Source organism: Apteryx mantelli, chromosome 3, assembly GCF_036417845.1.
Source record: "Apteryx mantelli isolate bAptMan1 chromosome 3, bAptMan1.hap1, whole genome shotgun sequence".
NCBI classification, from domain to species: Eukaryota; Metazoa; Chordata; class Aves; order Apterygiformes; family Apterygidae; genus Apteryx; species Apteryx mantelli.
The window spans coordinates 34,465,556-34,491,347 of NC_089980.1; the positions used below are offsets into that span (position 1 = coordinate 34,465,556).

Sequence of the window (25,792 nt, forward strand, 5' to 3'; positions counted from 1 at the left end):
GAAGGAGACAATAAATACAAAAAGAACAGATTCAAAGTTCCAAAGGACATGGTTTCTCCATACTGTAAATGCAGCATAGGGAAACATTCTGGGCTGGCAAAGGGTAATCAGTTTGGTGTTTCCTATTCTATGTAGAATAAAATTACTACAAACTACTTTTAATTTAGATATTTATATCACATTTGCACTGTAGTGCTGGCAGTGAGGGCTTTAAGGATTCAAACAGTTGACCAGAAAAGGATCCAAACGGTGAACACAACGAGGGACACCTCGCACAGCTCACCGCTGGAGATGCTGAGGTCATGAGGAAGCCCCAAACCCCAGCTTCTCTGGACCTGGGACACTTTCCTCGGAGCTGCAGGAGGACGACGCTCCTGACTTAGGAGGAACAGCAATGAATCCTCTGCTGAGGAGAAGCGCCCACAGCCAGTCGTTTAACACCCGGGCAGGGTTTACCCCTTTTTAGGAACTGATAGGAGGATGAGACGGTGGCAACAAGAGCCACATTTTCTGCAGAGCCCGCATGCAAGCAGTGGAAGTGTAGTCTCAGCTCTCTCCCCTGGCTGAGTGGGTTCACATCCACATCTCCCAAAAGAGTCCCTAATCATGAAGAAATGAAGGATGGGAGCACTCTTCTGAAGCTGTGCCACTACACAACAAATCATTAAACGCAATCAGGTAGCACGAATCCTAGTGGTCAGCAGATTCAGCAGGGAGACAGAAATGGGTTTGGTCTTGTTTTAAGGATTGTTTCTAAACACTTCTTGGGTAAAATGCATGAATCCACCTCAAGAGAATACCTGTTTCACCCATTGCCTGGGATAACGCCCTTTTCCATTGGCTGCCTAAAGGCAGTTGTGTACACTGGTGGAAAGCAGAGGCGAAGGAGGTAATACAAAACAAAATATCCATAGTTCTCTTCTGGACAACAAAAGTAGAGCAAGACCAGATGCACAGAGGAGCGGGGGCATGTCATCATGCCACGTGGGGACAATGAGCAGCATCCCCATGTGAAGAGCTGGGCCAACCCTGCAGGGCCAGGGCATGGAGGGAAGTGTTTATGCCCTTGGGAAGCTGACTGCTACAGGCTGCTGGCAGGTGCGTTAAGCAATCTCATGAGACAAGCTGTGTATTGATGCTGTTATGGCAAAGGTTTACAAGGTTTATTACTGTGATCCCCCTTAAATAGTGATGTTTGCACACACCGTCTAAACAATAGCTGGCTTTCAGCATGGGGTTCCTGTCCGGGCTGTCAGTCACTTCCCTTTGCTCACTGACTGCATGCCCCTCAGGACAGATACAAAATGTCAAGCAGAAAAGAGCCCTTTTGTAAGGCTTTGGACAAAATAGTTGCTGAACACTCCTGTTACACATGAGAAAGATGTCCTGTAACAGCATTTGAAGGGGCTCTGGCATTTGCCCAGTGACTTTGCCAGCCTGCCTGCAAATACTTGCATGGCTTGCAGCAGAGACCCATGCTGCTGGGAATCATGCAAAAGACTAATCTGTCAGTTTGGCTCAAGTCACATTATAGAGTTACCTTTTATTCTGAAATAATTATTTATTAGTGTCTCTCCAAGGGAGTGCAACAAGTGCTGAATACTCGCCAATGTGTCTGAAGTGTTATCGATATGGGATTGAGTTAGTCTGCCTTTGAACCACAACCATACGCAAAATACATAACAAGATCTAAAATACTGTGTTTCCAAAAGGAGAAACTATATATTAGGAATGTTGTTGTCAAAGGACTTCAAATCTGAGTTATTAACTTATTAGATGTGGGTCTTAGGCATAGGAAAATTACCTAGTGAGCAGAAAACTACTACAATGTTGTGTTTCAATGCAAGAAATGTTTTGCATGCTTTTTCTTGATTATGAAATGTTAGCAATTACCTACATGCCGGGAAAGAAAAAGCTGTGCAGGCATTTGCGGATGGATGGCTCGTGAGTCAGTTCTTAGGTGGTATTGGCTTTTATCCCCCCAGGGCACCCCGTTGCTGCTGCTCCTGCAGTCAGTGTAGCATGGGTGGATACGTATAGCAGCCCGACAGAAGTTTGTCTTTTTGCCAAACTAGGCTGTTGTTTTGGTATTCTGGTAACAGCCCTGAGCAGTAAAAAAAAAAAAAAAAAAAAAAAAAGTAATACTATGTGCAACTTAGAGCTGGTAGAGCTGTTTTAAATTGCTTTTCCAATCTAGTTGAGAACTTGTGTTATAAAGTGTAGAAATGACCCACAGCTCTCCCTAGCACACTTCTGTATTTTCAGTGGGGTGAAATGTCCTGACATCTCACAAAAACCTGTTTATACATCTGAGAAGAAACTGTACTTCGTAGGACAACTTCATGCTATTTAGAGGAGGACAGCTTAGCAGAAATTGCTAAACAAGTTTTGAAAGCTAAAACAAAACCCAAACTCTTGATTTTGGTTTAAGCATTACGACACTTGACGTGTTCTAAAGCGGGGACCCGCCGCCAACGGCCACCGCCAACGGCTGCCCGCGGCCGTTAGGGCGGCTCGCAGCGCACTACCCCTCCCAGCAGCCCCCGCGCCGCGGCGGCGGCGCCCGGGCAGGAAGGAGCAGGCGGGCGGGGGGTCCCGGCGCCTGCGTGGCCCGGCGTGGCCCGGCGCGGCGCGGCCCTGCCCTGCCCGGGCGGGGTGGCGCGGCGCGGCGCGGCTCGGGTCCCGCCGCCCCGCGGCCGGGCTGCCTCCCCGCCGCGGCCCCGCCTCCGCGCGCCGATGCCATGAGAAGACAAGAGGTCTCCGCATCTTACCGCGAGGTAGGGGCGCGCCGCGGCTCCCAGCGCCGGCCGCTCGGCTCGGCTCGGCTCGGCGCGGCGCGCCTGGCTCCGCCGCGGCGGTGCTTGCCGGCTCGGCGGGGCCCGCGGCAGGTGAGCCGGCCCCCTGTGGCCTCGGCTCAGGCGCCTGGGGCCGCGGGTCGCCGCGCGGCCCCAGGCGTGCCCTGGCTCGGCGCTGTGGCCAAGCGCCCTTCCTAGAGCTGTCTGATCTAGGTGCCGAATCGCATCCCGGCGTGCCAGAAGTAAGCAGTTATTTGGGGTGCGCGCTAACTCATATTCTGCCTTTAAAAAGTCGGTCAAAATAATCAGCAGTAATACTTTAAGCATATGAGAGATGTACGGTTGGCTGGCGCGCTCTGTAGCTGAGGCTTTCATAACGGGGAGCTAGTCTGTCGGGCATGAAAAGTGACTTTGGTACCAGAGCTTTCAGATTGCGAGCTGAAGGCCTCATTATCACCCTGCCAAGAGCCTGACGCAGCACCTAGTTTGCATATCAATGTGCAGACTCAAGGCTACCATAATTCGTTGCTCGTTTCTATCAGCCTTCCTAGAAACATAAGTTACTTGTGTTGCGCTCACCAGCAGTAGAAGCGTGTAGCAGATCACCGCTGTATCTTGCAGGCAAAGGAGCACAGCTGCGTACCTTCCTGCAACAGAGCTGTGCGTGGTAGGTAGTTTGGGGCTTCATTAATAAGCTCTAGCTTAGTTCAGTACTGTCCGTTTAGTTTCAGCTTCTGTTTTTTGTGTCAGACCAGAAGGCACTGAAAGGTGATGAAGCAGTGGACCGGCAAAAGGCCTGCGTGGGCAAGCTCTCTTTATTTATGAGGGTTTTGTCCACTGATTATCAGGATGGCACTAACTCATGTAAGAGCCTGTATTTAGGGGGAGTACTTGAGAGAGTTAATGAAGTCACGCAGATGCTGAAAGTATGGACTGGACTATGCATGTTACATTTCTCCCATGTGTGCCAGCCACCACTGGCACTGCTCTGTATGTTTTGGATTGTCCCAAACTCTCTGGAACCAGTCTAGATGGTGTGCAAGTGCAGCAACTGTATTTCCATCCCTTCTCTGTTGTTGCCTAGGGCAATCTCTGATGCCTCTGCCTCCAGGTGGGATGCTAAAATGTCTGGAATTTCCTTCTCTGAACTCCTGTTTGTCCAGGGCCTTTTCTTCCCTGCTGGTGCATGACTGAAAAGGAGCTGCTGGGTCATGAGCAGGCTCCTGCAACTGTTTCTCCTTCAGCTGCATGCGCTGAGCCCAGGGGAGGGCTGAACCATCTGTTTCATGCTCTTCCTGTTCTTGACATCCTACCCTATCTCTCAGCCTCCTATTGCAAGCTTATCTACCCTGCAAGTTGGTGTTCCTTTTGCTTTAACACTGTGCTTCACCCGTTTATCAAAAATAGCATGTAGGAGAAGCTGGCTTGCGAGAGTGAATACCATTAGTGTATGCTGGTTTCCACTGGTGTCTCTTGCCTTGATTTGGGCATTCTGTCATGCTTGGAGGCACCAGAATCAGCTGCCATTCAGTGATGTGCTTGCTTCCCAGTTGTTAGAAGGCTGTAGCTCAGCATGTCTGCGGGTCTGTGCTGCTGTGTCTTGCAGAGCGACTGTGCTGAACGCTGCAGGCTCAGGACGCAGCGCTCGAGTCTGAGCCGTGAGCAGGGCTAGCCTCTTCATGGCCCCAGTGGGTTCATGTAACTTCCCTTCTTGTCAAGTCAGGTGTTTGGGATTCACGGTGAAATTGGTTGTCTTCTGGTGGTCTTGTATGCCAGTTCAGTTTACTCAGTACAGTACTCTGTGCTTCTGACTAGCAGTCCTTTGCTGGTTTTAAGCGTAAAAAGCTTATGAACTTACATCTGCTTCATTAAGTACAAAAAATATAGTCCCATACTGGGTATTTTGCTTCTAAAGGATGCTGAAAGGCTACATTTTTCTGGCTTTTTCTTCTCTATTCCTACATATAAAAGAGTTGCTATAGATGCTCTAGAGAGGGAGATAATAAATGTTGCATATTGTGTTCTTGTTTAAACTTGTAGTGGGATCTTCTTCCTATCAGGAATAGAATTCACTTACCTGCTGTATAACCTCAGTTGATGAGGTGTCTGTACCAGGAGAATGATTTCTGATGCAGAGAGGAGAGGCAGTCAGTCAGGAAACTGCAGTGACTTTGTAACATACATCAAATTTTTTGGATCAATTCTGGCATAAGGAATTTGCACGAGTGTAACTTGAACTAGCTTTTAAGCTGATTTAGCTAAACCAGAACATTAGGTTCCATGAATACTCTTCCTGTGTCAGAACAACTTATTTTGGGTCAGGTAAACAAATAGACCTGATGTGATCCTACAAAAAGGAACAGAGATTCTTAATTTATTTTGTTAATATAATTGAAATAAGTATCTTTAGTTTTACCTGGGAAAGTCTCCTGCAAATGAGCTCATTTTAACCTGTTATTTACCCTTTTACCCTGTGTCTCACACTGTGGGAAATCATGCTTTATTTATGTGCAGAGCGTTTTAAAACAACTGGGTAACTGCTTTCAACTTGCATTGTCTGGTGGAAGTGAATACAGAACTGTGGCAGGAGATGATGGAGACTTTACCTCAGTCTTCCAATGTGTGAATGAGTCTACTCTTTTCTAATAAGTGCAAATGATGATTTGTTAATGGTATAATGATGATAATTTCAATACTTAATTAAAGCTGGACCAAAGAAAAGCCCATCATTATGGATACATGCACGCGACTGCTGAGTAAGTTGGGGGTGTAAAACTTAAGGCAGCAGCCATGCTGAATGCTGTTCACTGTGCACACGTTTGCCTTGGCTTGGGAACAAGGCTGATCTCCCATACCTAATTAGGTAGGTGATACCGTGTGTTCAGCTGCAGCAGTTAACTGTGCAACACATGATACGCTGTAAGCTTGTGACCTACATTACCTTGCTGCAACTTGTATGTTGTACCCTGACACGAAAGAAACTTGGGAAATATATGGGAGATACTTTTTTAAAAAAAAGCTGTCTAATACTTCATGATCTCTTGTGATGCCTATCTGATGTGACAAGCTTCTGGCTTTGACAGAAGTGTCTTGGCAGTTTGGGCCCTGAGCTCTGAATAGCAAAACAAGAAAACCTCTGGTCTCTGTTGCTGATTTAGAAACACTGGAAGACTAATCAGTTGCGTAACCACTAATATATAATAATGTGTACAGTGAGCACAAATAAGTACCAGAAATGTAGATGTTTGTTTGTTGTCTTGTAATGACCCATCTGCGTGTATGGCTTAAGACTGCATTTGAGTTATTGCCCTAATACCTGTCAAAATGTAACTTACTCCTTATGCACCTCTTTATTAAGAAGTGCTAATGCTCTGTTTGCCAGTATGTGTTGTGGTTTGTTTATGCCTAGAAACATGTTCTTGAGTGACAGAACGAAGTTCCTGCTTATTTCAGAGGCATTGCCCTAACTGGGAGTTTAAAGTGGGCTGAAGCTGCCAGGAAAACAATAGCTTTGATCTTGAAAGAAAAGGTGATGTTATTGTTGAAGCAGCAGAAAAGAAGCAGGTTAAATTTAATGTGCTGTCTCTCTCTTTTTGCAGTGGGCAAGTTACTTAATTTTTACCTTTGGGTTTACATAAATGTGGCTTTTATATTGTGAACAAGTGGAACAGAGGTTGGGTGCTCATGGGATGGGGGCCTGTTTTTGTGCATTTGGTTAGTTGGAGCCTTTTTTATTAGTACTGTAGAAATTGCAACAATTGCAAGTTGAGAGAACATATGGAAACTGAACCACTGTTTTAACTATGCAGCTGAGTGAAGATGTGGAGCAAGTATCTGAAAACCCAACAGATGAGGGAGGAGGAGAGATGGAAGATCATGAAGATACCAGCTCTGTTATTTTACCAGGTGAGAGCTATTGACCCAGAAATCATCGACTTTAAGTGCCTGATAAGCTGTTTCTGTGTGAGTTTTTTTTTTTTTTTTTTTTATTGTACTTCTGACAGCAAGTGAGACACTAAATAGCTTATTGTGTGGATGAGGAATAAATACCAATGAAAAGTCAAGGAGTTTTTCCAGGGTTTGAGATGAGAACATTTCTTTGTCATGAACTGTGCTAGATAAAAGAAAATCTAATTCTGAGATAGCTTAATACATCTTTTTTTTTTTTTTTTTAAATGTTGGACACATCCTACCTGAATTGCAGCACCTATGATGGCAGTGAATTGTAAGTGAAGCTCATGCCAGATGAGCAAGATGCAATATTAAACAGATGTGCTTTTAAACAGATTTTAGTTAGACTGTTCAGACCTGCTTTTTGGTGGAGAGGGGAAGGCATTGTCAAATATGTTTGTTGCAACTCAGATTTAGGCATTAGGGTAAACCAACCTGAAGTGGGTATCACCCAAATATTTTGCAGCTGTTCAAGGCTTACATTTTTTTTCAGTAGTGCAATTTTGTGCTTGCTAATATCCTAATTTCCTTGACTGCCATCTCGTGACAGTGAACTTGGGAACATGCGTGTGACCATAGACCTTTATAAGAGGGTATGTGTTCTGCAGGAGCTATTAAAAGGCTAGTGTTTGCTGGGGTAAGGAATAAACAGCAAACCGTGCTCTTATGGTTGAAAAGCAGAATGTGGCATGGCCTGAGAGGGCCTGACTCATTAAATTACACCGCACAGAAAAGTCAACTTAAAATATGCCTACTTATCTCCTTTTATATGTTGGTTTTTAATGCTCATTTTGTGTATTCAGCTATGTATCGCTCACAGTCAAACTGTGACATGCAGAACTCAAGAATGCCTGAACTTTTTCCTCACAAATATTACCAAAAGAAGTAGAGAAAGTAAGGGGCAGGGGAAAGTAGTGTTTGTGTGGCTGTGCATGTACAATTGAGATTAGTGTGAAGATCTTCAGAAAGTAAGCTTTGAAGGAAGGCAGAGTTTGAGAGATCCAGATGTGTCTCTTTTTAGATGTAATTGGAAGAATCCTTCTTTTGTGAAACTTTATGTAATGAGCACAAGGAGTTAGGATTTGGACTTCAAAAATGAGAGGGTAACAAGTATCTAGTTTAGTTCTACAGTGGTGGAGATATACTGCAGATAGCTGTGTAAGAGCATTAGAATATTAAATCTCTCTGCTGACTTATATGCTAAACGTGGTCAGAATCAGTTCAGACTGGGAGGGGGGGAAGTGAGTTGTTTTTTTTCCAAGAGGTAAGATTGACCATCTGCAGACTTGTTTCCATGAACTTTGAACTTTGTTTCTGAGCTGGCCTTCTTGAAAATAAACCTCGTTTTCTGCCTTCCTTGTCCTTAAGCAGAGTGCCAAATACAACATATGAAAAAGAGGCCCGGTCTCTGGATGATCATGCCTTATGCTTGAGAAGGAAACAGCTGTTTGACTGCTCAGCAAAAACAGTCATAGTTGTGTTTTTTAAATCAAACTGAGCTGGTGGTTTGCTCTCCTTTCAAGCTATTGAACTTAAATGAATATTGCATAAATTCAGCCCAAAAGTCTGTATTTTAAAGTCCTAATTCATATTCTGTTTGGTTCCAGAGAGTGAACTGGGTACCAGTGCCCCCTATTTGCGTTTCAGCAAGACCTGCCTAAAGAATGTTTTTTCAGTAATTCTCCTGTTCATTTATCTGCTGCTTATGGCTGTAGCTGTGTTCCTTGTCTACCAAACCATCACTGACTTCAGGGAGAAGCTCAAGCACCCAGTGATGTCTGTCTCTTATAAGGAAGTGTCCTTGTATGATGCACCTGGTAAGACTGGTAATGGACCAAATGTGTCAAGTTACTGTTCACATTTATCCTGGATCGTTTTACATGGAACAATTTTTGATGTTAATTCTGCAGAGCCCACTGTGCATATGATGCTTTGACCCAGATCTCTCACTTAGTCTTCTTTAATTTATGGTGTCTTGACTTTGCGTGGAATGTTAACGTTATAGGACAGACTTTTGGGCCAGTAAGTTTTTGGCCAATTAGTCACTGACTTTTCTGGCCAATAAATCACTGACAGGAGCTGTGGAATCTTATGCTATGTCTCCTAGATAAGTTTTTGCAGACTCTAGAATGGGCCCTTTTTTAGAGGTAAGAAGATCATTCATTACAGAAATACTCCCAAAACTGTTTCATCGAGTAGGGTAGCACATAGGATCTGTACTAGGACCTCAGCCCTGCAATAGACTGTCAGGTACTGTTGACAGTAAAGAAGAAGGTGGATTTATCAAACAACCACAAAATAATCACAGTGCCACTTTCTGCTTCTGTTCTGTGTTGTTTACAACTTGGTATTACATCAGTAGGCAATGACAGCATGATGTGACTGGAAAGAAGAGTGTTGGCATAAAAATGCAGTGTAGCATCAGAACACTGTGCTGCACTTTGCAGGAGGGATTACTCCACAAAAGCGTTTTTGAGTAGTGACTTCTATTTTTTTTTTTTTTTTTTTTTAATTATCCAGTAACCATTCATAAACAGAGCTGCACTAGCAAATGCAGTGCAAACAGCATTGGAAGCTACTTGTATGTCAGTTTCCAATTTAAAAACAACACTTCTGTTTGAAGTGTTAGGGCATTTTACAAATACCCCCTCCAGCAATTGTTGCTAAAAGGTGAGTGTTTCATGCTGTTGACAGCTTCCTGTAGTTGTTTTTCTGTATGGTCATTTAGGCTCAGCTCTGTAAGTAGGTTCTTGCGTTTGGCCTGTATGGATCTGACTGTAAGAGCAGGCCTTTCCCTGTTTTTTCATGTGAGCTTTTCATACAACAAGAGGGAGAAAACATCATTTAAAGAAACAGAGCAACGTGTCTGTAAATCTGAAAGTATTGGCAAAGGATCCTGCCACATCAGAGAACCTAAATTAGTGCAGCCCTTTACTCCTTTGTTCTGTCTAAGTGATGAGATTCCAGGTTGCAAGCTTGGAGCACTGAAGAGGGGGATAAAGCATTTGTAGACTTAAGTATTCTGACTATTTTGACATCTCACGTATTGGTGGATGAGTTATTTCAGTTGTGCAAGTTACTGAATCATATCTAGTAACTCAGATTATAGTTTTTTTCAGTAATTGATCTAGATTATCTTCAAGTTAGTTTGTTTCCAATACTAAATGTGGCATAACAGGATTAGTTTGGGGTTTTGTTTTTTACTAGCCTTCTAGGAGAAGAGGAAAAAATACAGTACTTTTTTTTTTTTTTTAATGCATGCTATTGGTCTGCAACCATTGATTTATGGTATACACAAATATATGAATTTCCATACAGGTGAAGAAGCGTCCTGCCCACCTGATGATATAAGTAATAAGGGATGGTAACTGTTTGTACTTGTTTGATGGCTTTGATTTTTATTGTGACATATTATTTAGTGAACAGAAGATACTAGATGTTCTAAAGAGCATCTTTTCACTTTCATTAGATCAGCTTGTTAAATGATAATATTTGAAAACATGTACACACTGAAGCACTTCATGCCCCACTTGACTTAAGTGATCTCCTGACTTATGCATTCTTCTCACTTGGGGCCAGCAGGACTGATTAATTGGGAGGACTAGTGAAATTTATTAACTTCTGTGAACTTTGAATCATCTTAACAGAGCATGAACCCAGATTTTCTGCAGCACGCTGCAGGGGTTCTGTCCTGATGTGGCTGGCACTGCTCTCCTGCCCTTGCAAAATACTGAAGCACATGGTTTAATTTCATTCTTTGCTGGATCTTGGCAGGATAGCTCAGCATCCTGTGGGATTAAATCCCAAAATGCAAATCCATGTACTTGAGAAAGAAATCAGCTGTCTTCAACTTTTTTCCTCCAAAACAGGTATTGCCTTTTACCCAGGCAAGGCTCGGCTGCTTAGCTGCAAGCATCATTACTATGATCACATTCCGCCTCTGATAAATCCAGGTCAGCCAGGAGACATTGAGTGCAGCACTCAGAGAATCAACTACACAGACCCTTTTACTAATCAAACTATGGTAATAATAATAAAACAAAACTTATTCAGTGTTTTTTGTTTGTTTGTAATTTGAAAGTAAAAATACATACCAAGTGCTGCAAATACTCTATTGCTTCTATTTTTTTTTTAAGCCATTTGTCTCTTTGTTTTCAGAAATGTAAAGTCAGTGTGTGTATACATGTTGTGGATGATCAGCTGTTATGTAGATGTGTGTGTAGCATGAGCACCTGAAAAGAACGAAATAAGTCTCATTTCTGACAGTGCAACTCTTGCTTCTTTCCTCTCCTAAATGAACTGGCAAGCAATCTGCTTGATATCGTAAATCTAGCTTTGACTGAAAGCGGTAGCAGTTATTTCATTAAGCAGGGATAGCTTCTTTCTTTTTGTATGTTTGCTGGAAAGGAAATACTATTTTTGTCACACTTGGAAAAGTCTTAATTGAACACCAAGTGTTTCATTACACTGAGACACAGAATATCAGATAATGCACCCATGTTACTGGCCTGAGTGATGGTCTGTCTTAAATTGCCCTTAAAAATGCAGCAAATCTAGCTTCTGTATGGATAAATGTTCAGAAAATATAGTATGAAATATGGTCATTTGTATCTCATTTAAAGCTATTGCTCAGATTGTTTTTTTTAAGGAAATTAAACACTAAGAAATAAACTGGTCAGCTTTTCTTCCCTTCATGTTTTGCCTTTCATCCAGTCACCATTTCTTTCTGGGAAGTAGCTCCTCTTGTTTATTTAAAACTAAGATATTCTAGGTGCAAGTCTGGTATTTCATTTCTGCCACTATTTCTCCTTCTGCACATTTTAGCAAACTAAGAGCTTGCATGTTATGCTGCAGGGTAGATTCGTTTAGAAGCTTGCTGATCCAACAGGCTCCAGCTTGCAACTCAGTGGCGAGGTATGGAGGCAGACCTCTGAACCATACAGAGCTCTGTTCAAGTTGACTGAGTCCTTTCTCAAGGAGCACCTTGCTGTCTGATACAATTGCTGTACCACTTCAAGCTGAATTCTGTTCGCTGTCTTTTTTTCAGCAGCTTGCTTGAAGTGTTGGGGGCTACATAACTGGTCCTCTTTCTCAAGGAGAAGCCCTGCGTTCTCCACATCAGACTCCAAATTAACTTATTTCAAACTGAGAGCTGAAAGTTCCTAGACTTTAATGCTCAAAACAGTTTTGATTTTTCCTCCTGCAGAATGCAAGTTGCAGAGCTTTAACTGTTAATTCCCCACATGAAGCCAAATGACTGTGATAGAACTAGAGCAGATTTCTTAGGAAAAAAAAAAACATTAAATCTTGATTTAAAGACCTCATTCTTACACTAAAAGTAGGACTTTAAGTATGCCTTGGCATTCTTGGTAGATATTTTAATAGATGGTACTTATTAGAGGTCTGGAAAATCTCTGTGTGTATTGGATTTCTATAGGGCATTTGTGACAGATGGCAAATTCATGAACAGGAAATGAGGATTCCTCTCTCATTCTCACTGTCTCTCTGTCTGCTTATAGAAATATGCTTTGGTTGTTCAAGGCCCTCGTGATGTGAAGAAAAAGGAACTGGTGTTTTTGCAGTTTCATTTGAATGGAACAGACCAAGACTTTAGTGCAATTGACTACCTTCTGTTTTCTTCTTTCCAAGAGTTCATCAACAGGTATGTATAGAAATAAAGGGATGAGCCCATAATTGCATTGAACTTGTTATCACAAAAGTACTAGTGAAAGCAGGGTTATTTAAGTGAAAATTACAGAGGCTTTTATGATAATTCCCATCAAGTTTTGGTATGTTTGGATTAGTTTGATACACTTTCATGTCTTGCAAAAATGGTGTCTGGTTGCTCAGCTCACTTTTTAAAAAAATTAACTGAGGATATTTTCAGTGACAAAAACTGCCCTTCAGCTATGCTTCGGTCATTTGTGGCTTTAATTTCTAAGTTTGAAGTGTGTGTGGCTTGCTGCTGTCTGCTGCTGTGGCTGATCAGGAAGTGGGCTGTCCTAGGCAGCGTGATTATGAAACGCACTGAAAGCACTAGTGTTTCTGAATTGCCTTTTTTTTTTTTTTTTTAAATTACAGTAAAGGTCAAATCTCCAAATGGGTTAATTATGATTTCATTGAAAGATTAACCATATTTGTTTGTATTACTGGTTTTATGTAAGATGCTACAGAATGATGTAATTCCATGTATGATGTTTTCAAAAGTGCTTCTTATTGGTTTAATGATGGTGTCGTCAGAGTAACTAATCGGCCTTCTACTAGTTTTAATAGGAGCAGAATTAATCGTGTGTTGATCTTTCTGGAAAATCCCTCTCCTTTTCCAGGCTTGTATGAATAAACCCCATGCTTAACTATTTAATTTTTGCTTTTAATTTCAGTCCAAGTTCAGTTCTCTCTGTGATCCAGATTAAAACGCTGGCCAAAAGGCATTAGTTGCAGTGAGGCCTCACAGAAAGCTTTGATTTGATAATGGTCAGAGACAAAGTGAAAAAGGGACAGGGGATAAAGGGCATATGCAGGATGAAATAGGGTGAGGGAGGGGAAGAGAAATAACACTATAGATTTTATTGTAACAAAGCATTCTTGGAGGCTGAGGTGTGATCATACTGGTGCTTCTCAGAGCAAATACTATAAGTATTCACAGTCACAGTATCTCTGGGCAGTCAGAGACCAATTTTCTGAATTTGCTTTCTACAAAGCATTTCTACTACAGTGGGGGAGAGAAAGACATTAAGCTTCATTCATTGTGTACTTTCTGTAACTGTACTAAAACAACTCAGAAAATGCTAATGTTCCAGGTATTTTAAGCGTTGATATTTCAGGATGAGGAAATGCCAACTGAGAACAGTGATGTAGAAGGTGCTATTTGTTCCTTCTGTGCTGGATTTTCTCAGTTTCTGTGGCTTGCGCTGCAGTTAGAGGTAGTGTGCAGTGGGACTAATTTGTGCGAGGAACACAGCTGTTTCTTTACTTCAAGGCACAAAGGTTGTTGCCTGAGACCACCCTTGGAGAAATGCAGAGCAGAAGGCACTGTTGTGTTGCGTCTGGTTCCTGTCCCTTGTAGAATGAGCCAGCCTATCAAGACTCAACTTGGTTTGTGCATACCCAAGTCTTGAAAGCCACATTTCTGTGCTCATTATACCAATTTGCTGATAAGCCTTTTTAGAGGACTGTTTCTTCCCAAGTTAAGACATGCATGTCCTATTTAAGCTGACTTAGTCTCTCCTCCTGCAAGCAAGATGCAAGTCTGCATGCTGCTATCCCAAATGCTTGTGCCATGCATTGTGCAAGGAAAGGTGCTAGCTCAAAGACTGAGATTGTGCCAGTGTAGACGAATCAGCTGATTGCTGTAAGCATCTATAAGCTGCCTGGGAGAAACCTGGCTCCCAGCCTCCTGCCTCCAGGTTTGCCTGATCAACAGGTTAAATGACAGAATTGATCATGGAAGAGAAGGGGGAAATGCCACTTTGTTCCTAAAGAAGCTGCCTCATCTCAGTATTGGAAGGCACCGGAGCTGAAGCTGGGAGAGTGAAGGCTGAGCATGGGTTATGTTTGGAGCAGTGTGAAAAGGTAGGAAGTGCTGTTGTCTGTTTGGGGAAGCATCGTTTGTGCCTGTTTGCAGCAGGTAGTAGGAATAAGATTTGATCCTGGTTTTGAACTAACTCGGATACCAAAAAAATTAGAAAAGGTATGCAAGCCTTTAAACTTAGGAGTAAATGATTTGCATGTTTAGGTGAAATACACTAAGTTGTGCTCAGAGGTGTTTTGTTAGCATCTCTTTTATAGCTTTCTCCAGACCTTAGTGTAAATTGTGTATCTTCTCTTGTTCAGTACTGCGTATTGCTGTCCTGGTGTCCCAGGACGTGAACCGGACAGGTTCGGGGTAGGTTGAAAATTTAAGTTTTCTCCTGACAGTGAAGTGCATGTGAAACCTCATGTTATGTGGAATGCTCTTCTTCTGTCCAGCTTGCAGCAGAAGAGAAAATAGAAACGACTTCCTTCTGGTTGGTCAGCCAATGCTAAATTTAGCTGATGGGAAGTCAGGACTAAAATATCCTTGGAAACGGTAGTGTGTTGACAATGTAAATTTTGTCCTTCTGAACAAGCTCTAAACCTTCACTTATGGGCCCCTGTTAACTAATTTGCCTGATGAAGTCTCTCACTAACTGGTTATGAGAGCATATTACTAACACTGCATCTAGCAATTCATGTAAAGTAATTGTTACTAAAGATGACGAGATATGATAAAATTCATCAGATATCATAAATATCTTTACAGAGTTTTGCCATGTCTGCAAACAGCTTAGGTTGAACTGGATGAGTAGACTATTGTAAAGTGTGTTTTTAGGGTATTCCATCAACTTAAACCACAATTCCAAAACCCTTAAAGTTGGTGGAAAGAGTCCTACTGTATCTACACGACAGTTTCTCTGTAGGCATCATTATGTGCAATTCACTTTCGCTTTAAATAGCAATAATCATATCATGAAGGCTGCTGCAAGCATCAGTCATAAGCAATAATAGAAATGGCACCTAGGGATCTGGTCTGTGGATTTTTTTGAGGCATAGCAAGTGGTGAGGACCCAAGCAAGCTCCACTTGTTTCTTTCAAGGCCTTTATTCTCTGCAGCTCTTGCATTAAAATTGGATCGGCAGACTACATTGAACTGGTACTGCTTCCTAGTTTTGTTCTTCTGGCCTTCACAGAACATTGCTGGGCTGTGTGCTATTGTTGAACTGTGAGCTGGTGTGATACTGCTGCTGGCTCTTTTTTTTTTTTTTTTTTTTTAAGACAGTGGCAGCTGCTCTCTGTGCCATATTAATTGCAGGGAAGGAAATAATGAAACCCTTGCAAATTACCAAAAAAGTGTAGCTAAAAATATAAGTTCCTTTCTCAACTGTTATTAGTGTAATACATGGGTTTAAGAAAAAAATTCTCTAAACATGTTACCGTCAAAACTATTGTCAGCTTAACATGTAAAATAGCTTATGGTTATGTGGGTTAGAAGGATCCACTGCAGGGCTTAAGCCCATCCAGGCATAGGTTAGGTATCCCCAGTTTGGACAGATATAGTCTCTTGTGGTCTAGGCTGATCAGTCTGCATGGGGGCAGTGCGCTCCCTGGTAGGAGTGTGCACTGTTGGTAATGACCGAGAGTGCTGGCTGGGGAAGACCAGCGCTCTGTATTTTGTCCCTGACTGAGGCAGTGGTCCCTTGTACTTTTCTTTTCTCTGCTGTAAAGTAAGAATCTCATTATTTATTTTGTGTGGTGTTGAGGTACCATTAATATTTTGGGAGAGCCCAGGAATCTTACAGTACACCAAAAGCAAGTATAAGGTTCAAAGGTATAATAGGTGGAGGAACTTAATAAACAAAGTAAGCGTGTAGCGTTTGTAGGATGTCTGTCTTTGGGGTGAATACAGGGAGTTGAAAAGAAACTGTCTTTCTGGGGTGAGTTGTTCTTCAGATTAAAATCCCTTGTCTGTCTTTCATTCACTTAGTTGTATGTATTTTTTAAACTGCATTATTTGTCCTCTGCTATTATTTGTGCAAAGCTTGTAGCTCTGCTCTGCCTGCTTTTTTTTTCCTGACTCTGTGGCAATGGTCTGGATTGTGGGTGCATGCAAAGAGGTGCCTTCTCAGATCACTCCTCCACAACTTCTCCTCAAAAGAAATTAAGCTCTCTTTTTCAAGCCTACAATTACTGTCGAAGGCCAAGTATGCTATTGCTGTCTGCTTACCATGGAAGTTGTGGCTGTAATGTTAAGATTTATTTCGTGTCTTCCTGCCTGGATTTTCCATATTGGTTTGGAAAGCTTTTCCAGGATGCTGTGTTTAGTCATGCCTTAGGCATATGACTAGGCTGGCAGAGTGCTAATTATGTCTGTTCCTCTGAGCAGCAAGGCACCATGCTCTTCCTGAATCTGTCCCATCAGCTACTGGTGTAGCTACATATTGAAGGGAGGAGAAGTCTTTGTCAGACTAGGTGTCCCTGTGTCACTGGTTTGTATGGCAGGGAGCAGTCAGGCAGTAGGCTTTGTTCTGATGCTCTGCCCACTCCTTTGTGCGGGTTAGAGAGGTGTACTGCCATCCTGTTGGGATGACCAAACCAATGGCTAATGCTACAAATAGATCAAGATATTCCCAAACAGCTAAAATGCTCTAGGATATAATCTGTCTCGATATGGAGAGAAGCGTATTAATTTTTCTTTCCAGAAATGCTTCCTCTTTCTGTATGTATGCACCACGCAGTTCTCCACCACTTGAAGCCCTGACTTGAGAGCCATGGCTTTGGGTTTCGCTTCTTACCAATATGTGCTTGTTCACCTGTTAAGCTTGAGCAGGCACTGCAGTACAGAGTAGCCATCAGTATGCTACTGTTTTTATCCGTGTCTGCTCCTGCTGCCTTGTAGAGAAGATCTTGGTTTGTAGGAAGAAAAAGAGCCCCAATTCTGAAAGCTAAGGGAAAAACACACGAGAAAAGCGCAAATCCACCAAGTGGTGGTGCAGGGCAGATCTTCCTGATTGGTCTGTTCTTCAGACAGAACCTTGTTTTCAGTTCTGCTGTTCTTTACCTCTTTCTCTTGAAAGACCAAACTATTTTAGTCTCCCAACAGACCTAGCCACGTGCTCCCTCTGCCGTATGGGCGAAGAACTTTTTTCCTTCACCTACGAAGATGGATTTATCCTGGCTGAGTCAAAAACCCTGTTTTGCTCCTTTGTCTCAAAGGACCAGCCTACCCTGACACGTCTCTCCAACCTGAAATCTCTCTAGTGAAAATCAACAGTCTGTGCTTTAGTGATTCATGACTCATCACTGTGGTTCACCCATTCATTTCAAATGAAACCTTATTAAAAAGCAGCTGCAAGGACAGGCTTATTTCATGGAGAAAGCAAGCAAGTGGCTAAAATCACAGTACAGAGGAGCTCCAAGTAAATAAACAATCAGAGTGGTTAATTCAGTGTGCCCTGTGCATTTGCTAGAGACAGGATGAAGAGCAGGTATGCCATATCATAGAGCTACACCTACATGATGGGTATTGGAAGCCCTAAAATGCTCAAAGTCACAGTATTAAAAAAGGGCACAAACCAGTCCTGCTGTTCTGCACCTACAAATATCTGTGGTTGCACATTGTGAGAACAGCCATGTTATTACAGAGCCTTACATCAAAGGTATGTTGTTCCTAAAATACTAGGAATATGCTAAACGTAAATTTCAGAGCATGTTAAGTATGTTTGCATTGGAGCTGGTTTATATGCACCCCAGAGATGTGGGATAAAGCAGCCTGCCCTGGGTCTAGACTGTTTCTAATGCCTTCACTAGCTATTTAAAGCTAGTGATAGTCACGGCTCTAATTCATTCCAACATCACCACTCTAACAGAAGCCAAAGCTTAGAAGTAAGAGTGTATTTGTCAGCACAAACCTGTTACCTTAAGTCCTCATTTCCATAAAGTACAAAAGAAGTACTGTGCCAGTCAGTGTCTTGGAACAGGCCCATCTTCCTGTGCCCAGGCCTAACACAGGAAAGCAAAGAAGTGGATGGAGGCATGATCCTGGCCTGTGTATTTTAGGCTTTAATCTAACATAACTCAACTAAGTAAACTGAGAATTAGCAAAGCTGGGCATCATGAAGGAGGATGGTGAAGGATTAGCATTGTTAGCTCTGTTCAGAGCAAAGTTATATCCTACAACTGGTGCCATTAAAGGGCTTGGGCTTTGCAGTCCTCAAGTATTTATTTTCTAAGTACCTCACTACTGGAGCAAGACAGCCAATGTGAACTAGCCAACCTTGAGAAATGAGAAGTAGCTCAGACCTAACAGGGTAGTGCTAACAGGGGACCAAGGCTTCTTTTAAATCCTGGTCTCCTTCTACATGAACCTCTTAGAACCACTTCTGTTATCCTTTCCACCTACAGAGTTTTTTCCCACTCTCTGAAAAACTCCAGTTACTGGCTGGAGAAAATACTACTTCATCTCCCACTTCCCCCCCAATGCCCCACTTCCTGGCATTGCGGCAGGTGGATTCCTGGGCTCCTGGCCGCGTTCTTCCCTCTCTGAGGAGTCCTGAGCAGAACCAAGTTCCCCTACAAAGCAGAGCAATCCCTAGGGGGATGCAGAACTGGAGGGTGGTGGGAAGCCACATCAGTCTTCTGCATCTGGGAGCATGAGTGCAAGCACTAACATTCATCAGAACGTTAGTACTGACAATGTTTTAGATGGAGTATGTTTCAGCAGTTGAAATTTAAACAGAATTTTGAATGTATTTTGAAATGTCTGTGGGTCTGACATTGTGCTATGTGCAGTGCTCAGGTACTGAGTTTGGTCAGTAAAATAATGTTTTTTCCTTTAGTCCAGAAAAAGCAGAATTCATGAAGGACTGTGAAAGCTCGTACTCCAGTTGGAAGTTTTCTGGAGGCTTTCGAACTTGGGTCAAGATGTCCTTGGTGAAAACCAAAGAAGAAGATGGTAGTGAGACTGTTGAATTCAAACAAGAGGTAAAAAATGCTCAGGAAGAGTTTTTTGAAGCACTGTTAGTTAATTAAAAACTAGTTACTGCCAAAAAGTTGGGGTTTTCTGGATGATAATTGGCTGACAGAAGCACTTCTTGGAACAAATGGCAGCAGGAGTTGGAGAAAGTTCGTTTTTTGTTTTTTGTTTTAATGCAATATCAATAAACTGGCTGTTGTTTCATTGCATTCTTTATACCACTTGTCACTGAGCAGTTTCAGAATCTGAACTGGCTGTATGGTTACTTGTGTTCATTCCTAACATGGAGAGGTTTTATAAAAGCATAAATACCTTGATGTGCCTAGAGACACATCTCAGAAAAACATGTCCTAATGGAGAAGCCAGAAAATCCAGCCCTTGACTGTACTATAAGTGAAACCTGTGCTCTGAAGGGATTGGTTTCTTAGAAATATTAACACAGCTACCTTTAGTTCAAGGCTAGGATTTCCAAAGTAGTTGTCTAAATAATAGCTAGGAATGGAAAGAGGTATTGTTTAGGTTACCAGAAGGGCTGATGTTAGAATGAAGAGGTAAACATAAGCAGAGTATCCTTTGTAGCGCTCCTGATGTCTGCTTTTTGTTTGGGTTTGGGATTTTTATCTGTTGAGTAGCCTTATAAACATGGAATAACTCAATTTCTTGCATCATTTAAAATTAGAAAATATACAGGTGGAAGATGCAGACTTCAGAGCTAGAGATAAACTCACTGTTTGACTTTCATTCCTGTTCTGTTCACACTAAAGGACAGGAGAATTGTGTTTGAGTCTGTTATCTTGCTCCCAGTGTTGGTTGGAGAGGAAGAGTCTACAGAACTGATAGCATTGCCCTTCCTTTCAAGAAACTGGTGATAAGAAATGAGAGTTTTAAGAACAGTCCCTTTCAAAGAGTATATCTTTAAGAGAGTACATTCTCTCTTCGCTTGTGGCACACTTGGAAAGAGTATTTTGCAGAGACCAAAATGAAGCAGAAGAAATGTATCTTCAGTTCTCACAGTTAGGGCCTTCTGTGGCAAAGCCTCAAGGGAAGAGCAGTGCTGCAGAGCACCAGCTGTCAGGTGGGGACCTTTCTGCTCCTCAGGAGGAGGACAGCAGGAGAGGAATCCCAAAACCATGCAATGATGGCCTTAGTCTGGCGGAGAGGAAAGGATGTGTCGGGCACCTGCTGTCATGTAAGCCCTGGCAGCAGTTGTCTGTCTGTCCTTCACCAGCTACAGCTCCGTATCACCTGCCGTTTGGCACTTAGCTAGTGAAGGAATTTTGAAAGTCCTTCTTTGTGTGCCCAAGTCTAACACATCTCAGATTGGAAACAAAAGTGTGACTCAAACTCAGAAAAGCTGATCTTTTCTTGACTGTAAGCATGTATTTAGTCCAGCAGTTATGGACTAGGAACTAGGAAGTTGGAATAGGTACAAATGTGAATTTCAGGTTCCAGATCCCTATTAATAATATAGTAGAAGTTGAAATAGCTCAGGCATAAATTGCACTTGTCTTATTTGACAGTACAAGACAGTACAATGTCCATGCAAACTGAATAAGGAAGTCTATTAGCCTTTCAAATGTGAAGTTAGGAGATGGCATAGCAGAAAGATATGACCTACAAGTAGTGGGTTAAATTGTGTTCTGCTTGTTTTCTATTGTGCAGTTTTCTTCAATGAGTGTAGTGATGGTACACTTCAATAATTAAATGAACTGTAGTGGACAAAGATAGGATAAATCTGAAGCAAAGGTGTTTGACCAGAGTGGGTTGGAAAACATGAGGTGGTGGAGCCTTAAAGTGCTCTGAATGGACACACAGTGTTGTAACTCCTGCTTCTATGTGTTCACAGCCTAAAAATGTGGTGTATGTGCAGGGAGGGAGAAGGAAGCCTGAGAGAAATCTTAAGGTATTTATAAAGAAACTAAGCCATGGTAAATAAGCTGTTAGGAGAGGCTTTAATGTCTGCTGAATCACTGTTTTCATATGTATAGTCCATGTTATAGTCCTGAAATGAAATAACAATGCTGTTGGATTCGTTACTTCTGGTACAGTATTAAACTAATCTAGGAAGAGCAACAGTACTCCCTTGTGTACAAACCAAGATGGAAATACTCCTTTGAGGTTTAGAGAAGGGACAAGTCCTTCCCTCAGTTGTTTGGCTGTATCTACAGTGTGCTTTCCTGATAAGTAACTGTCTGGTTCTTGCATGGTTTATATCGTCTCCTAGCAGTAGTGGGTTTAGTGCAGACTGCGTTATTATTGCCCGTGTTCAAAGTCTGTGTAGTTCCCTCTGGGTTTTGGGGTGTGCGTGTGTGCACAAGATGAGATATTTTTCTGGGGCCTCATGTCTCAATACTTTGCTGATTCTGGTTCATAAGGCTAATCATGCTTTCATGTGGCTGTAACATCTAATTTGATAACCTAATTGGTACCCTGCTTATAAAAGCTCTTTGGAGTTGTGCTAAAGCTCTTTCCATAGGTCAGTGCCAGTTTCAAACTGTAACCTAGTTACTGGGAAATATGTTTTTGATCGTTAAACTCTAGGCTTTTTTTCACCTTCCACTTTCATTCTGCAGTTGCCAGTATCTAGTTTATCCCTACAACTGATTCTTCAAGAAAACATTCTTTCTGTGACCAACCTGTAGTTCTCTGGCAAATAAAGATAACTTAGCATTCATTCATTAAAAACTTTCCAAATAACTCTTCACCCTATGTGAATGAATTTTTGCTGCCCTTGAGGGGGAAAAACTGCATTTTAATTTTTAAAAGTAGGTGTATAAAGGCATTTCCAAAGCTAACTGCAATAATCCAAGAATACTGTAGGCTATGTTTAACTTCTGTATTCTTGGCTCTGCTGGAACAAAGTACATTCAGTAAGTCACTTGGGCAGTAACTTACTAATGAAGGCTGCGGTCTGGTATCTCTTGCTCTCCCTTGGACTGTACCAAACCTCCTGTTGACCTCCTGCAAACTGGAACAAATCTGTTTTGCCCTTGCCTGGTCACATCAAGCCAAGCCATATATCTGTTCTGCCATTCTGATTTTAAAGAGAACGTGGGGACAAAAATGAATGTTTGAACTAAGTGTGTGTAAAGTATTAAGACTTGCAGTGCTAGTACATGGCTAAGCCCTGTGCTGCCACTATGTGCGTGCACCAGAGCTGTGCCTTCATCATGCTGTGTTGGTACCTGCTGTCCTGTAGGCACTAGCTGACGGGCATCAAGTATGTACAATAAAGCATTACTAAAGAAAACAAAGGCCCTGGCTACTAGTATAAAAATGGTATTGCTATGTCTCACTGAATGGGAAATAGGAAAAGAATGAGGTGACATGAAACAGATGGAGGATACTGAACTTTCTATGCTTTGGGAGCCTAATGTTCCAGGTAGGGGAAGGCTGAATTTGAAGTCCCTTAACGATCACCCTGCTGTAAAATCTACTCTTTCCACCTTCCTCCAAGCCTTTGCTGCTGTGCAGAAGACTGTATTAAAAAAATCAAAGAAAGTAACATGCACCTTTTCTTCCTCTCTCCAGACTAGTGTGGTTAACTATATTGACCAGAGAACTAAACCAAGAAGCGACCAGCTGTTTTTTGTGGTATTTGAATGGAAAGATCCTTTTATACAGACTGTTCAAGATGTGAGTAATATACTAGTCCTTTCTTGAATTGTTGCCTGACCGGGTATGTATGTGGTGCGTGCGCATATGCCTTTATTCCCTCACTCCAAGGGGAAACTAAAGGAAGAGTGAGGTCACTTTTAAAATTTTAGTCCAAGCTCTTTTTTACAATCAGTAATGCTGGGGGTCAAGACCATTCGAAGCCTTTCTGTGGCTTGGTGACACTCAGCTTTCTTACTGCAGCTAGATGCACACATTGCTAAGAGAAAGCATGTGCCCCCTATGCTTCAGCAAATTCTAGCTTCAGGTCAAGTCTGAACTTTTTGCTTAGATAAGTGTGCTTGAATAAACTGATTTAATGACTTTTCTTTTTAATTGACAAGCCAGAAACCTAGACTTAAATCAGAATAATAAAAATCGATCGGCTAGTGTATTTTTAACCCCTTATTTGGACAGAATTTGGTACTGCGTTAAAATGCACAAAGTACTTCTTCACAGTTTAGTTCATGATCTTAAGTATGCTGGAGCCAAAGGTGTTGAACGTACCAGACAAGACAGCTATCAGTCATGGGAGTGCTTAAAAGGTGTGTGGGCCGCTGTGGGTGGGTGCGTTCAAGCCAGCCACCAAGGAATCCACGGAATTCTCTGGAATCCTCATTTTCTTGCCCAGCAGCAGGGTGTGACTGTAGACAGTGCAGGGCAGGATTTGGTCGCTGATCCTCTGCACTGCTGCTGGTGCATCTGTGCTGGGGCCCTCCACGCAGGCAGGCTCCTCTCGCCCCCTCCTGCAGGATGGGGGGGTCACACCTCTGCCTTCATTAAAAAGCTGTCCTTGATCCAGCGAGTTAGAGGTGCTTGTTTCCTCCTGTTGAAGCTTCAGCCCTAGCTCACAAACACTTGCAGCTAGGGCTGCTGCTTTTGAGAGGATTTACAAATACAGAAAGCCCTGTGTTTTAAGACCCTCTGCTCTGATGGTGATCTAATGACACCTCTCTTGTGCTGGCTGTCAGGGACAGATTGCACAGGGAAGCTGAAAGCTGGGTGCTGCAGCACTTTATTGCTAAGCCTCTTCGATGATCTGCTTGCTTCCTCTGAGATCCTAGAAGTCATCCACATGCCTAGAGGTACAAGGAGAACTGAAAACTATAAATACACTAAGTACTCTTGACCCAAATTTACTTAAAAATAGAAAGATAAAATACTGCTGTAGGTCTACAGAAACAGTTGCTATTGTCAAAACCTGCTTTAGCATTACCATGCTGTCTTGTTAAAACTTTTCAGTAGTGGCGTGTTTTAGGTGAGTGCTTTGTCTTCTTGAAGACCTCCTTTAATGTTACTGGTGATTTTTGTAAATCTTTAAATAATACATTATAGGAAGTTTAATCCCTAATGTTAAAATTAGCAATTTACCTGTATCTCTAGAAGTTGTTAAACAATTTACCATCTTGAAATAGTCTAGAAGAATTTAGCAGCTAGTATAGACATCTTCTGGAATCAGTGTATTTCCTTCCTGGCTGAAGGAATTGGAAAGACCATGGAGTGAGGTAGATGTTTGTTTGGAGAAGGCACTACAGAGTAAAGGCATATGCTGCAAGACACTTCAGTTTGAAAACTGGAATTGGTTGTGATTGAACAGGTATAATATTGGCTGAGTCAGATGAGAGGGAATAATATTTTTAATTTCTTTCAGATAATCACAGCAAATCCTTGGAACATGATTGCTCTTCTTTGTGGTATCTTTTTGGCTCTGTTTAAGGCAGCAGACTTTGCTAAGTTAAGTGTTAAGTGGATGATCAAAATCCGAAAGAGACATCTGAAGAGAAGAAGTCAAGTAATGAACCACATAAGTTGAGACTAAGACTGCCTTTTAAGTATTCATAGCAGAAGGAATAGAAAATAACTGGAATAAACTTCAATCAGCAATACAGCAATTAAAGATGTAAACCAGGTATATTTTCTTCAGAAGAACACTTTCACAGCCTAGCAAACTGACATTTGAACTTCAGAAAGGAGCTAACCCTAGGACAGATCTAACAATCTCATGCTCTTTTAATCCAAATTTAATACATTTACCTCAATACATGGGGGGTGGGAGAGGAGAGAATTCACTAACGCTCAGAAAGTCAGTGCTATAGTGGTTAAGTTCTAAAACTGGACAGTGTTTGAATACTTCTCAGAACAGGTGACCATTTAACTTCTGCATGAGCTACGACCTGCGTCTGCTGCCATAATGCAGTTCCTTCCAGTGAACACAGTCAAGGAGTAAAGAACACAGAACAAAACAGTCTTGCCTCCTGTCTCCAAGGTATGAGTTAAAACAAAATACACTGGAATTCTATTACATGTCATTTTTGATTTAAAATGTATTGACTCCTAATATTAAAAGATACCTAAAATAAGCTATTGTGTGCATTGTCTGAGATTACCTGCTCTTAGATTCAGCTGGAGCTGTACAGGAGATAATCCAGATAGGAATATTAAGGGAAGAAGTTTAAGTGAAAAACAAAAATCTATTCCTGATCAGTCTGACTCAATAGTTTAGCATCTGAGTTGAAGATAGACTTCAAAGTCTAAATCTGAGCTATGCTGTTATGTTCTTCCCCTCTCGCTTGCACTTTTTTGCTAACAAAGTGAAAAACAGTCTCATCAGCCTGGCATATAAATGTGATTTTCTGTTACATAGACTGAATGTGTGTTAACTGCCCTCTGGTGTTGTATTTTTTTTTTCTTTCTTGTAAGTCCTTTTCTGAAGCAAGATGCCTGACTCAGAGTTGTAGTGTCTACAGGGCAGCAAGCACCAGTATGTTTGCTCTGAAGGGGCTGTTGCAAGGGGAAGTGCATGCCAAACAGGTCTGCTGTTGCTGCTTCCAGCCTCTGATAGAGGAACGTGAATTAAAACAGAAGTAAGTTAGTTCATCAAGAGTAACCTCCTCCTTTTTTG

General features: G+C 42.0%; 1 protein-coding gene across 6 annotated transcripts; it reads left to right on the top strand.

Moving 5' to 3' along the window:
* Window positions 1-2,668: 2,668 nt before the first annotated feature.
* PACC1 (proton activated chloride channel 1) lies at window positions 2,669-25,250 on the top strand. Of its 6 annotated transcripts, XM_067293087.1 has the most exons (9): window positions 2,669-2,777; window positions 6,605-6,701; window positions 7,000-7,020; window positions 8,462-8,572; window positions 10,616-10,770; window positions 12,266-12,408; window positions 19,100-19,244; window positions 22,768-22,872; window positions 24,542-25,250. In XM_067293087.1, the coding sequence occupies exons 1-9, from the start codon at window positions 2,742-2,744 to the stop codon at window positions 24,701-24,703; spliced, it is 975 nt and encodes a 324-aa protein (XP_067149188.1). In that variant the 5' UTR covers window positions 2,669-2,741; the 3' UTR covers window positions 24,704-25,250. The 6 variants fall into 6 exon arrangements, with proteins under 6 accessions (XP_067149188.1, XP_067149186.1, XP_067149187.1 ...); XM_067293085.1 differs by lacking the exon at window positions 7,000-7,020 and having other exon boundaries at window positions 8,354-8,572; XM_067293086.1 differs by lacking the exon at window positions 7,000-7,020 and having other exon boundaries at window positions 8,354-8,563.
* The last annotated feature ends 542 nt before the right edge of the window (window positions 25,251-25,792 follow it).